Source organism: Cyphomyrmex costatus, unplaced genomic scaffold (genome assembly GCF_001594065.2).
Source record: "Cyphomyrmex costatus isolate MS0001 unplaced genomic scaffold, Ccosl1.0 scaffold222, whole genome shotgun sequence".
NCBI lineage: Eukaryota > Metazoa > Arthropoda > Insecta > Hymenoptera > Formicidae > Cyphomyrmex > Cyphomyrmex costatus.
In genome coordinates this window covers 329,864-345,175 of record NW_017276280.1, presented here as the reverse complement: position 1 = coordinate 345,175, position 15,312 = coordinate 329,864, and the positions used below count along the sequence as shown (strand labels likewise).

Here is a 15,312-nt window from a genome sequence, read left to right as displayed (position 1 = left end):
AAACTTAATAAATGTATCCTTGCATATTATGTCTTTATACTAGGTCCCAAGATATTTATTGGATGCTCTTTATTTATAACACGATGTATCGACTCGAACTGACGTTGATAACTTCGATAAAATTTTTTATGTAGTGTATAAAAGTTAATACAGCTTATTATTAAAAATTATCCATCAATTAAGAATATTAACTATCCATGCATTTATTAAGAACTATGCATTTATTAAAATTTAAGTTGATTTGTTGTTTCGTATTCGGGGTGAATAACTTAAAATTACTTTCGTCAAACTCGTCTCTCAACGACTTACAAACCTCTAATAAGATTCTCGCAAAACTCTCGCAAAACAAACGCACTCTGAACGCTCTCTTTTAAATAATCTTCATTCACTCGCATCTCTCGTCGCCACGTGTCCTTTTCATCTATCTCGCCAAAGCAATCGGTGCGTTACGCGCACACAGTACTGTTATCGATATGCCGTCGGTAACGCACACTTCACGCATCCTACACTCGGCCGTCTTGCTCGGATATTCATCTTCGAATGTCATCATCGTATTCATCTTTAAAGTCATTATTTACGTAATCTACCCGCATGGTTACATGTGGTTTACCGAAGTAGATGTTTATAAAGGAACCTCATGCTCGCGTATCTTTTGCACAACATAACGATCGTTGCGTAAAATCTTCTCTATAGAATACGGATCTAAATATTTCTTCGCTAATTTGAGACCAGGACCTAACTGCGTTCGCTTAATGGTCGCACTAGGTCGCCTTCGCCATACTTCGTCACTGTCTTTCATTTTTTATTAGAAGTAAATCTATTTTCGCGGATGAACCTTCGCAATACACTATTTAGTTTGCTCGTGTACAATATTTCGATATTATTTAAAAAATCTTCAACCTACTCTTTTTCTAATAATTCTCGAATTTTGGAGATCGTCTCGTTCGCGCGCGTGAGTTCCAATCAACAAATGAAATAACGTACTGATGCTTCTATGGGAAGTACAATTTAAATACAACTAAGCTAGATCAAAAAATTTGAACCATTTATCACGCTTAGGATTTGTCATTTTAATTAATTTTGGAATCAGAACTCGGTTTACGCGCTCCACTTGACCGTTCGTTCGCGGAACTCCAGTGGTGGTTAACACTATGCACTATACTCTCTTCCCTACAATAATCGGCAAACCCTTTAGTGAAAGTCGCACTATGGTTTGAGATTATTCTTCTCGGGTTTTCAAAAATAGTCGACTGCTGTTTGAGTTTTTTCATGATCTCAGCAATATTAGTAGCAATTTTAGCCGCGTATAGCCATGTAAATTTCGTAAACGCGTCAGTAACTATAAAGATGTACTTGTAATCTTTTGTAGTAGAAGGTAACGGCCCTAGATGGTCAATATAATATATGTAACTAAAGGTGCAATTCTACTGTTTCTATTACATTCAGATATTCCTCTTGCTGTCGTTCAGCCAATATGTACAAATCACGCAACTCTTTAATACTTTCTCGATCTTTTATCTTGCGTTCCATCCAAAAGTCTTTCAGTATTAAAGCCTCTGTTTTCGCGACAGAAAAGTGATCTCTATTATGTATTTGTTTAACGATTTACGTTAAACAAATACATAATAGAGATCACTTTAGTTTAAAGCCTCTGTTTTCGCGACAGAAAAGTGATCTCTATTATGTATTTGTTTAACGATTTACGTACGCATAAGCCTCGGTACAACTAATAATGTATCTCTATTTTAAATATTAAATAATTTTGTAACGACCGTATATTGTCAAACAAACGAGTAAAGAATTACTGTCAAAGCTGGATCAAAGTGCTTATTATAATTATGCATGAATTTTTATGTACTACTACATATGTAGTCCCCCCATAATTGCGCGCTGATAACATTCAGACATAACGCATAAATACTATAGTAGTAACATCACCAATTTTTACTTGATTAATTACAATTAAATTAAAATTCCGTAAATAGTTAGATCTTTTAATTTATTCTTTATATTACGAAAAATATCATATAGTTATTGGCGTTTCGTCCCGGCTTCCATTACTGGACTCATCAGTAAGGCATTGTAATGGAAGCCTACCTTATACGCCTGTGTTAGATGTGTTACAGCGTCAGCTGTAAAAGACGCTATTCCTACTTAAAATAAATATTGCGAAAAATATCACTACGTCGACCCGCCATCAGAGGTCTATAGATATTCTCAAATTCTCGTAAGTGCTTTGACACGAGTATAATTCTTCATATAGTATCTTACCACTTGCATTTTTAAATACGCACGCACGCACGCACGCAGACAAGCTTCTACTATAAAAGAGTGTTAGTAAACCTTATAATCTTAGCAAAATTGTGTGGGAATAAAGACAGGGGGCAAAAAAAGAGACGTCGGTTTATTTGAAAAATATTTAATAATAAACATTGACAATATACAGAGAAAATACGCCATAAGAAGTTGCTATGAGATTAATAAGAACCTAACAACTGGTCCAGACTTACAAAATATCATCAAATCAGACAATGATAAAGGTGTCACGAGTCACACCTTATATTCCTATCAATATTTTGCAAATAAAGTTCATCGAGTTGACCGTATAATCTTCCTCTCTTATACCTCTTTTCTTTTTTTTTTTTTACTCTATTACCGATTTCCATTAATTTCTCATGCGAGCTCGCTATTGTGTTGAACTGTCGGCTCGCACAAATCGCTTATGCGCGGCTTGAGGAGGAAATCCGCAAGGAGACACAGAGAGATATCCAATGGCGTTTCTCTTTGTGGATTTCGTTTCTTTTTTACATTTGCGATAGAAGCGGAAAAAACAGGTGGTAATTTTAGCTGTTTCGATTTTCCTCAGCGATCCAAATATCACTGGGCATTTCTTCATTTGTCATTTTGTTGTCTTCGTGCTACCTTACAACGATTAATTAATTCGTGCACTTGATTTCACCAATTTGTGGAGAAAGGGTATGAGTTTCTCGCTCAACCGTCACGCATACATACACATACATACACACACACAGCGCATATACGCAGGCACGCATCATGTTTCATATACAGATACATTAAACTTTACACGCACGCGTTGCTAGAAATATTGTTAATAATAACGTCCTAATGTCATGGAACATTCTTCATAAATTTTTTTTTGCAATAATTCGAAAAGAATGGCACGGCGCTGCCGTGTCGGCTCGAAACAGTTCTTGGTTTCGAGACGTCGATTAAATTATGTGCTCTTCCTCGTGTCGATCGTACGATCGTACGATAAAGACGGGGGGATACTTCGGTAGCGCCCTGCTCAAATACCTAGGATATGTTGCTTGTAAGATGTGTCATTATGTAGTCATGTATTCATCTAGATTCATTTAAAAATCCCTTTACGGTATTTATCGTTAATTAACCATTATACGTATAATGTACGGTGCGTATCATTGAGTTATGTTACACTGCGCGATTCCACTAGCTCTGGGTCTCATCATCGAGGGTAAAATTTAATCATCGGCAGAGTTGAAAATTCAGGCTCGAAAATTTGCTTTGCTTGCGTCCGTCGTTTGTTCATCAGACTAAAAGAGATCCTCTCCATGCACGTCATTCTATTTTAATCTTCTCATAGACTATTTTGAAATATGAATCGGATTGTGCACAGAAACAAACTCTTTAATCCGAGAAGGAAGGTACGCTTAACGAAGACCGAAGACTAAAATGACGGTAAAGGGAGAGGATGGGAAATTCGGAACCTGAAGATACGTAAACGTGCAGAAATTTGGCAAAAGTCGTGTTGCACTTCCTCGTAAATTATATTATCATCTAGATATGTCGCGTTCTTTGTTTTTTTAACAGCCGAAAGAATCTCATTATCCTTCCATAACTCCTTTTCTCGATAGAAAGCAAATAGTTGAAAAAATTCCATTAACGAGAGATTTCTTTATAATATTCAAAAAGAGAAATAAAGAATAGAGACGTGGGAGAGAGTGGGAGAAAGCGAGGGAAAAAAAGAGAGAGAGCTGATCTAGCCTCTAGATTCTATGAACATCTTGTACGATAGGCCTGCTCGCAACGATAACGCGCATAAAGGGACAATCGAGAAAACGAAGTTGTGCATTTATGACAAAAATGGGACGCGACGAAACCGCGAGGGGAAAAAAAGTATCTCGCGCGGCTCTCCTGTCTCGCTAATTTGAGCTTGACTTATTACACTAGCCACTAATATTAATAGCCTATCGATAAAGTTATCGATTACGAGTAAGTATAAATTGTAATTACAGTGTACAATATACAGGGAGAGATAAACCTCGCAGAATCTCTCTTTCTCTCGTGTGCTTGCTTTCAGCCGTTGCGGCTGCGAAAAATCTCTATTTCCAAACGCGTATCCGCGTTCAATTTCTTTTTTTCTCCTCCGAACCCGCGTACGGTCTCTTGTGCTATCGCTTACGCGGAAAGGGATGTGTGCATCTACCGAGAAACCGACGATTTTCGCGACCATCAATTCGACCGTTACGTCATTCACATACGACGAGCACGCACATCACCCCCAAATCAAAATCCGTTCCGATTTTACGTATTTACTGTGTAATTAATTAATTATTCTACGTTCATTAATTTAACGTTACGAGAATCATGAGTATGTCTGAATGGATTTCTTCTGCTTGCTCGTTTAAAATACTTCTTAAATTATAGTGTGTTCCTCGGCACGCTCCTCCACGATCTTTGTGCTCGAACAATCTCTGTTGATCTATGTACATGTACACGACATTTGCGAGGAAAAAAAAAGAGAAAATTGTCATCCTGCCTCGAGCGCTCTCGAGTCCTAGAGCTTAGTCTATTATCCTAGTTGAAGATTAGATTAAAACGTAACGACGGCCAAACTACTTGCCGTACTTTCTAAAACATCTTTGTCATATTTGGCTATTTCACATTTCTTACTCCTCCCTTCCTCATTTTTCTTTTCCTTTTTATTCTCCGCTTTTCAGTTGTATCAGTTCGTATTACACGCCTCCATTCTTGTATCATGGAGCAACGTATTTTATACTCTTACGTATAATATGTACGATAAATCCTCGCTTAACTATTAATTTAACAGAGATATCACTCATTCGACTCAGTGTGCGTACCATTTTTTTCATTTCGCGTTACTCTTAAATAGAGCATTTTTTACTTTCTGTATAGCGCGCACCGGTATAGCTACTCGATCAGGAAGCAGTGTTATAAGAAAAATCTAGTGACCGAGAACGCCGATTTGAATAGAATTTGAGATCGACAGCGATTGATCATAAAAATAATAATTTATAAATAATCCAACAATTCCCCAAGAAAATGAAAAATATATTTATGTAAAAAGTCACGTGTGTTCAACAAAGAATTTCTATCAAAGCTTAAATGTAAATACAAAAATTATCTTTATACAAAAATCTGTATACATTTTTATATCAAGATACAATCGTCAACCGTATATCGTAACTAAAAAGTACGAAAAAGAAAGAAAAGTAATATTAATGAATATCTATCCGTATCGACGTTTTTGATTACTCGATGTATTTCGTTACAACTGGGTCGACATTTCATTTAGCTGGACCTAATCATTCTTTGTGACATGAAGACGAGTTCGTTTTACAAGCACGCACAAGCGTCACTTCGACATCGAGGAACCGAAACGACTTGCTAAGTATGCAACGTCCACACTATAGATGTTTAAACGAATTACTGGTTAAAGCGACCTGAACGTAACGGATCTCTTTTCCTTAGAGTAACGGATAGAGCTTCATACATTCGTGATACGCCCTGCAAGATCGGTTCACGCCAAGAAACGCATTCTACAAGTCTATCTTTGTTTACGTATTATTACTATGCTCTCGTTCATTGGCGTTGAGATTCTGCGCTTAGCTCTTACGAGGTGGACTCTGTTAACGTTTACTGTAGTAAAAAAAGAAAATTGTCATGTTTGTTCAGTCACTTAACTAAATAAATAAGTAGTACATACTAAGGGGGAGGGTTATCATGTGACAAGCTCAATATCGGATTTTTCTCAGAAAAGAGGGAAGAGGCCTTGATGAGACGATATGACCGTATACGATATTCTATTCTTACATGATACGTGAAAGGATGCGATAAAATTGCTCTGCAGAATTTTTCGAATAACTGGATATGGAATATGGAATTGAGTCTACAGGTCTCAAATTTAGTTTCAGAAAATAAAAACTGAAACGGATCTTTGCAGTCTTTTCTTCTGCGGATTTTTCTATTATTATTTAATACAATAAGATGCACTTAATTTTATATTTTGACAAAAGTATAAAAACAATGTGAACATGAAATAGTTCAAAATTGTAAGAATGCGCAAAATGAAATTTCGAGACATTGACTGAACTGTAGAAGATAAATGGAAATCAAAGATGCGCTATTGTAATTAAAAAATCGATTCGATTAGACTCTGTGCAATTAAAATCCGGCGTACTATTTCAGAGATCTAAGCGGTTCTCGTCCCTGTCTTTTTCCGTTTCCGCTACTCCTTTTAAGTTCACTGAGAACAGTTTTAGTTCACAAACCTACGCATACACACGCGCGCGGAAGCGCATACACACATATTTGGCATAGAAACCCTACCGGTCACATGGATGCCTTTATTTCTTTCTAGGTCGTTTTTCTTTTTTTTTTTTAACTACCTTTTTTAGCTACCTAAAGATCTCGCTTTTTCGGATCACCTTGTGTCGATTCGTGTCGACTGAAATCGTCAATGCCTCGCTGCCAGAAAAATTATATCTTATACTGTGACAATGTAACACTCAATAAGTCCCGGGCATAACATAATAGATGGCGCACTAATAACAAATCCATATGATTTTTAGAAAGCATTAAACCTTCAAACATACGTGTCAAAATTTTAGCTCAATCAACCTTTACTTTACAAGTTACAGTGGTTTAAGTGACGTTACTTTTGCATTTTTCAAAATACCGTTCAAGCAAAGCAATGGCTTGATAAGTGTTGCTTTGCTTGAACAGTATTTTTTCCCATCAGGAAGCAATGATTTATCAACATACAAAATTCAAATTTTTCCATTGTTTAGAAAAATGCAAAAGTAACGTCACTTAAACCACTGTAACTTGTAAAGTAAAGGTCCGATTGAGCTAAAATTTTGACACGTATGTTTGAAAGTTTAGTACTTTCTAAAAATTATATGGATTTGTTAATAGTGCGCCATCTATTATGTCAGACCTGGGACTTATTGAGTGATGTGTTATATGGTATCATTTTACGTTAATTATTCAATAATCGCGCATTTGCTTATTTTAATTCCACTTAAATAAATCATGTGCGTAAAATTGTCCTACGATATTTGTGCGAATTGTTTAGGGCTTCTTCGCGCGCGCGATTTGGCAGCCCCTTTGAATTATTAACACTATCTGCTAATTTAGGCTATGAATGTAAATTGTAATGTGCAATGTTGACTTAAATAGAAATAATTACAACAAATGTACAGCTATATTACAAGTATTTCAGTAAATAGGCAAACGTGCATGAATCATGCATCGTATTGGACATAATATCACAACATGAATGCGTTTTATAGAAACTATAAACAGTAGAGAGAAAGAAATATAACTATTATATTCCATTTAATGACTCATAAAATTGTTCGCAAGATTAAAACATTGGTATTGTATTAACGTGAAGCATATATGACAAATGTAGAGAAACGTGATGGTATTACCAAAAATAATTTTGTGCAGTAAAATTCGAAAGTGTGAGAGAAGCAGTTGTCATTAGTTTTATTTCAATTTTGATATTTGGAATTCAGTTCAATTTGTTCGGACCGATTGATTAGATAAAAACGGAGTCAAGTAGAAGACTCTCTCCTGCGAATAGCTGCTGGCAGGAAAGCGACTTTAAGAGGCAACTTTAAAAGCAACTTCTGGCCGAACACGACTCGACACTTTGATACGCCGACCTCGACGCTGCATTTACAGATAGATTTTTCTCGCCTATTTCAATTGTTTATATATTTTCGAAGATACTATTTGAAGATTTGACGTAGACGGTGCTTTTCACGTTAACAGCAGTTCCGTTCCGATTTTGTTGTCGAGGTTTCGCATCTTCACGATGACCTTGAGTCACAAAGTTGGAAGGTAAAACCGGCGAGTCAGCATGCGTAGAAGGGTCCAGGCTCGTCGTCTCGTGGGTGATCTCGATGATGACAAAAATGACGGTGATGATTGTGTCGACTCGTGTCTGGTCATGTTCTCTGCTGAGTATAACTTGGAAGGCTCTTGGGTTCTACTAATGATCCATTTAGTACGGCGTGAACCTGTTGTAGCCACCTCTGTATACAGTTGCCTGCAAGGATAAAAATTCATAAGATACCATCTCAGTGTGATACACAGCGCAAACTAACGTATAAACCGCGATAGCATTTAACGTTGAACGTAACCGTTTGTCTTACGATCTTATTTCAAGAGCTGAAAAATTTACCGTCCAAAGATAAACGGCAAATAGAGTAAGCGATGTTTTATACATAAGATTTCAATTTACTGCAACGTTGCGGTGTAACGTCAGGACCATCTATTCGGAAAACCAACGAGATCGAGTTAAAAACTTATTTAATTACCGCCCCGTTAAATTGAGTTTGTCGGGAATGATTAAACTCCTTCACAAACGCGACGTACACCTATTTCGTTCGACCATCCTGTCGTTTACACAATACGTACACAATACGTATACGGTTCGCGTTCACCGAGCAAACTGAAACCGGCATGGCGCGGAGGTCCGAATAGTTGCATTTGAAGATAAATGCGTGCGATGGGAGCACAAGCCATTAACTTTCGCCGCGACACAGTTCCCGTAAGTTGAAAATTCCTTGCATTAATAATTCATATGTGAGTGAAACGCGCCACGGTCTCGCGAGGTGGTCTTTTCTAACGCTTGTTATTTATGGCGTAATAACGGGGTGCTCCATTCTCCTCCGCGGGAGATCTATGCGCGCGATTTAGCGGCACTACCGTTAAATGAAATCGTAAAAGTACACTTCGTAATCGAAGCTCTTTCTTACCCCGTAACCCGCCACAGGTCCGATGCCATGTCCGAGGTAGGGATCGGCGTATTCACGCCCGTAGCTGGAAGAACAATAAAAAAGTGATTGTTAATATCGATAGAATTTTCCGATTCGCTGAAGTTGAACGATTTCATACGCGCATTTTACTCTTCCGATTTTCCTCACTTTTGTTTTCCGTGAGGAAGATCGGAAGAGGAAAGATGGAATCAAAACGTATAGAGATCCTATAACAGAGTCTGATCACCAGCAATTTTATCAAAATCCTTATAAGAGAAAGAGAAAAGTATACAGGGTGGTAGTATTAAATATTCTAAAAGATTTTAGGGAATGATTCCTTACACTCAATCAAAACGGAAACTTTATATGTATGAATCGGTTTAGTTTCAAAGATGTGGGGCATTCAAATTAAAGGAAAAACTCGTTTTTTCCAAAAATTTCGAAAACTACTCAAATTATTTTGATAAAACTTTCATATCTATCAAACACACAAATTTCACAAAAATTTTTTTAGACCGTTAAGATAATTATGTAGAATGCATGACACAAACTGTTGTTAGAAAACTTTTTGCAGCATTGCTCATTATGCTTAAATATCCTATATTATTTTGTCAGTCCAACAAAATTATTTTCAAATCTGAATTAAATTTTTAGATATTTCAGCAAAATGATCATTCTTTCCCTGTGTAACTTTAATTAAAATTATAGAGTGAGATAGGATAAGAGTTAAATTAAGATAGTAATTAGGATATACTATATATATATAGTTCTTTCTTGTATATAGAATTTTGACAAAATTGCTCGTAGCTATAATAGATTCTGCACTGAAAGAAATATTTGGAACATATAATCATTTATCTTGTTGATACGTGACTATTAATTTTTTTTTACTAAAAAATCATACTCTAACCAAATTTTGGCTAGAATAATACAATTTTTTTTATGAAAAAGTAAGAAAGTTTTTATCAGTCATGCTGTATCAACAAAACTAAATAATTATACATATCAAACATTTTATTCAGTGTGAGAAGCTACGTACATACGTACGGAATGCGTTAGGTATGAAATCGATTCTAATACTTATATTTGTACTTGATATTCCTCTTGTGTTGGATGCAAGATATTGACGCGAAGTGCATTAAGCGCGCTTTAAGGTTTCTTGGGGAGTGGTGCTTCTCGGGGAATGGTTTGGACTTTCGACAGGACTATCAGGATGGGTCTGAATTTCGGAAACAGATCTGCGACTTCTAACAGGTCGTCCGCGACGTCGGGATTTGCTGCAAGGAATGGACTCTTTATGTTATAATTGTGTTAATCAATAATAATTCCCCACTTGGAGAATAAGTACTTTGCGACGCTGAATGATGAGGAACATGTGGAGGTTGCTGGCAGATATAAAGGGGGATGTTGATAATGAACATCATCAAGGATAGCGAGAGAAAGGCAATTCATTGCGATGCTCAATACATGATATACACTTTGACCTCACTCTCGTAATGAGGTCGAGCCGGTGACTTCAAAGCGTCCCTCAATCTATACATGTGTATCTGCATGCCACTACTAGACAGCATACAAACCACAACTATGATAGGAGAATCATGTCGATAATGAAGATAATATGTCATAATTCCGAATAAATCGAATGAATTGTTAAAGAATACTATGTAAGCTTATGATGTACTAAAAGTGTGAACATTTATCTATTATAATGATAAATTCTAATTTATTAAATTGTCATATTATATCTTCCTAATTGCTCAAGTATTTTTCAAAATGTACATTACATAATTATTGGAATAATATATTAATTACTAATAAATATATTAACATATATTAATTAATTAATTTGTAAGTACGTATAAAAGAGAGAAAGAGAGACATTATAATATGATAATACATTATATAGTGCCTCGAATATAATATAGCAATATAAGCGTCAAATAACAAGTTATAAATAATTTATATAAAATAAATAAAGCATCATTCTAAAGAAAAAAAAACCTTGAGATATTACAAGAAAAGCACGTTCGCGAAGAAAAGTTGCAAAAACTCCCTTTCTCTAAGCGGAATAAAAGGGAACACGTTTGAAAAGTTTTCTTCTCTTTGCAGAGATCTTTGCTTCTTGGTACAAGAAATTTCTAAATTCACCGAGCCACATTTAATCAATTGGGAACAATTCTTTATTACATCTTGCACGTACTACGTTTGAACGAATTTTTAATTAAATAGAGGATTAGTGGTAGGTATATAATTTAATAAAAGTTAGACACGTGCTTTCGCGAAAAAAAATTGGCTCCAGTTTTGTTAAATAATCTGTAGGCGGAAGTTGGCTCGCTAAATCTGGGACGTTTTATATATCGAATGAGAGGAAAAGAGAAAGAGTGAGGAAGCGAGGGGAGGGGGAGAGAGAGAGAGAAGGTCCTGAAGGATTCGTGGTGAGTGAGAGTACATACACGAGGGTTTCTCGGGTGAAAATGTGGGTGCACTTACCCCGCGACTGCGGCATATCCTGCGACCGGTTGTGCCGCAGCTGCAGCTGCGCCGTATGCGCGCGCAGCCACCGCCGTGTAGGTTGCTGCAGCTGCATACGTAGCCTGCTGTGCCGTTGATAGTGGTGTCTTCAACAATGGTGAGGCTGCGGCTGCCGCTGCCGCGGCCTGAAACAACAACCATGACCCGCCATGCAAGGCTCAAGCAAGCTCGAAGACAGACAGAGAGGATGATCTCAGCGAGAAACGATACTAATACGATCGTTCCTAGAGGCTCGTGTCGTTGCACACAGAAAACGTAGCTCTCTCTAATCGGTAGTTCTAAATGGAAAATGACAATTGCGGCTGGAAAAGAGGCACAGAACAAAAGGAACAGTGGGAAAATGTACTCAATTACATCCATTGTCTATATAAAACTGCAAATATACTTCTACAATATCCAATAAACACAAATAGAAACTTTAAATAAATGCACTCTTTTCCAATCGTAGCCTCAATTGATCAATGTCTACTAGATACGGAAGAAGTACACAAAAACAGTTTTTTAATTACAAATAATTTAAATACCAGATATACATCAATAGAACACAACTATGAATGATTACATCACATGTGTAACTTTGTTACGCAGTAAATAAATATTTTAAAATGTTTAAATAATCAGGATTATATTAATTATACAATTTTAACATTAACAGAATCATTATGAATTTTTTTTACAATGGTTCTGAATGTTCTTTTTTATTACTACGTACATATTTTGCAGTCTTATCAAATCTTGTTATATAATTTTAAGAAATAATTTAAAATTTGTTTCATATCTTTTTATAAAGTAAAATTTATTTCATATTTATTTTAAAAGTCTCGGAAGTAATAAACTGTCAAAATAAATGAAATGTACTAATTGTTTGCTAACGTTTTCTATGTGCAATTACTACGTGAAACGCATCAGCGTTGTTCGTTGCGACATCAATAGAACAGCGAGATGCAACAGCCAAGTGATATTTTCAGGCTTGAACATATACCAGTTAAAAAATATTGTCGAAATCCTTCGCATCACATTTCTCTCGCTGTTTTAAAAATGTCAGTGCATGGATATTCAAACATTTCGAGCATATAACTAACTGTGACACTCGTAGTTGTATTTTATACAAGCTTCGAGAGGGACTTTTTATTTACAAGGAACATGATCTGGTTGAAACTGATGATTCAATTTCTTTATGACATCAAGCGGCTATATTATCGAATATTTTGCGATAATGCAAACATTCCACTTTCTAATTATGAATCCTAAAATACGAAAACATGTTAAAAATAAAATTTCTTCATCGTTTACTAATTTCGAAACTATTTTTCGTACACATTAAAATGTCGAGAGAATGGGAAAATTATATTTCCAATTTTTTTCGACACAAATATTTTTTATGTTCCACATTAAATAATTTGGATAAAGAAATGAATACATAAATGGAGAGAGATATAATAAAAAAATTTCATGCAACATGAAGATTCATGAAAGTAGCCACGGTGCAAGATAAAAGATTTGAAAACTACAAATATAATATGATATAGAAAAGAATTGGGATGATGAATCGGGCTCCTTTTTTTCAACCTCGTAGGCTTGACAGATGGTAAGAAAACTATTCTAAATGTATTTCAAAGTAATCTCGAAAATATTTTTGCCTATATAATTCAGAGTGGAACGAAGCTTCAATAATGAAACATAGAGACGAGCAATTAAAAAAATTCCTGATACCAAGTATAACAATAAATAATCATTTTATTTCTAGCGTGTCGATCATATGTTGTAGCTATTATTCCTGAGGTAATAAGTAAACTCGCTCGAGTGAGTCTCACGTCAAAAGGATCGCCTATATTTGGAAATGCCCACAATGTTTAAACGGTGAATCCCACAAATGTTTACACGCAGCATCGAATCTCGCTCGATACATCAGGGGATTTATGCCCGATGAAGAGAGGGCTGTTGAGAGCGCACTTATTGGCGCCAGGATGATGGCGGGAAGACCTACGTGCATGCATCTAGGATGTGCAATTCGATACGCCGACATATATGTATCCCATTACGCGATAACGTAACACTAGCGCACTCTGCAGATGCTCGCGATTTCCATGACATTACCATTCGCGCGTTTGACCTAAACCCGAATGCAGTTTGCCCGAATACTATCGTGTCAAGAGAGCTCCCTAAAAGCCTCGGAGGATTAAGTTCCGTTTTAAGCTCAATTGTCGGATCACATCGGTAATTTATTGCAACATATATTATACGTAATCTTGTGCAATATTATAGAAGACACGTTAGGTGTGTTCATTTATCAATAATATTTATGAAGTAATTATGAAGTTATATGTATATCTATATTGTTACTACACGAATGATAAAATTTTTTTTCGTAGATTTTACTTATATTTATATAACTAAATATTTCACAATAAAAAATAAGAATTAATAAAAAATCGCCGCATGTGTGTGTGGACATATTTATTAATAAATCTGTATTCCATGTAATTGCTAATATATTATGTATCTATAATTAATGTTAGCTATTTAACGAAACTTCAGTTTAATATTAAATAGATAAATTATCATTTCATTACTTCAAATTAACACAAAGAACGACGATGCAAAAGGAATATTACAGCATTGCCAGTCATAATTTCAAAACGTCAAGCATTATTATACTGTCCGTACTAATAAGTAAAATCCATTGTTATTTCGTTACTAATAAAAGAAAAAGACGTAGAATATGTTCCAGAAATTTGTAGATATTAAATCTAGGTAATTGCTCGCAGTTGTAAAAGGATGTCACGCGAGCTAATCAATAAATTATTCTAAGCTTGATATAAAACCGCGATATGAAAATAATCCAACAATTTTAAAACATGTTAACCTACAATTTGTTACAAAATTTAGAATCCATTTTTACCGAGTAAGAAAACTATAAATAATCAAATGAAAAGCTTCCAAATAATTTTAAAATGTCAATTCAGAGCTTGATAACATTCAGATAGGTACTTGAAAATTTAAAAATTCAAAAAGTGACGTGACTTTTATGTATAACTTAATATGCTATTCGACGAAGCTTCATTTAAATATTAAACAAATAAATTATTATTTTATTTCAATATTAACACAAAAAACGACGATGTTTTTTTTAACCTTAAACGTAAAAATTTTAACTTTATTATTAAATATTGAATAGAATTATCGTTTAATTATTTCAATATTAACACACACACACACACACACACACAAACAGTGATGATGTTTTTTTAACTTAACTTTAAATTTTAAACGTAAAAGTTGAATCTTTATTTGATTTAAATAAAGACATATTTATTAGATCGTTTAAACAATTTACAATGAAAGTGTAGAATATTTGCGTAATGTGCAATGGATTGTACCTAAAACATAATTGAAAATCATAAATATAGGACAAAGAATAATAGATTTCACAACAGATTACATATTCTGATGGATTGAAATTATTCTCTATTTTTATTATCTGTACTTTTCAATTATGTCTCAGGCTTCAGGTTTTAACAACGCAGACAGAAAAAACAATTTTTGAATAGAGCTGCTTGTAATTTTGCAAGAAAAATTGTTATTGAACGTTCAATAATTTTCGACACTGCGGAGGAACGCTCTGTAAATAGCGACTTGCAGTGTGAATTGGCTGACCGGCTCACGTATCGCGACGAAAACACGATTTAGTCGGCGCCAGAAACTTTTGGCGGTCTAAAAAAAAAAAAAA

General features: G+C 35.2%; 1 protein-coding gene across 1 annotated transcript in view; it reads right to left on the bottom strand.

The window, feature by feature from the left end:
- Window positions 1–8,012: 8,012 nt before the first annotated feature.
- LOC108773798 (RNA-binding Fox protein 1) overlaps window positions 8,013–15,312 on the bottom strand; it is a 264,406-nt gene continuing 257,106 nt past the window's right edge. Inside the window, exons 12-14 of the mRNA XM_018539732.1 lie at window positions 11,541–11,707; window positions 9,051–9,114; window positions 8,013–8,338 (exon numbers count right to left, since the gene is read on the bottom strand). Of these exons, the coding sequence (XP_018395234.1) occupies window positions 8,294–8,338; window positions 9,051–9,114; window positions 11,541–11,707 (276 nt within the window). The 3' untranslated portion in view covers window positions 8,013–8,293. The remainder of the gene's footprint in view (window positions 8,339–9,050; window positions 9,115–11,540; window positions 11,708–15,312) is intronic.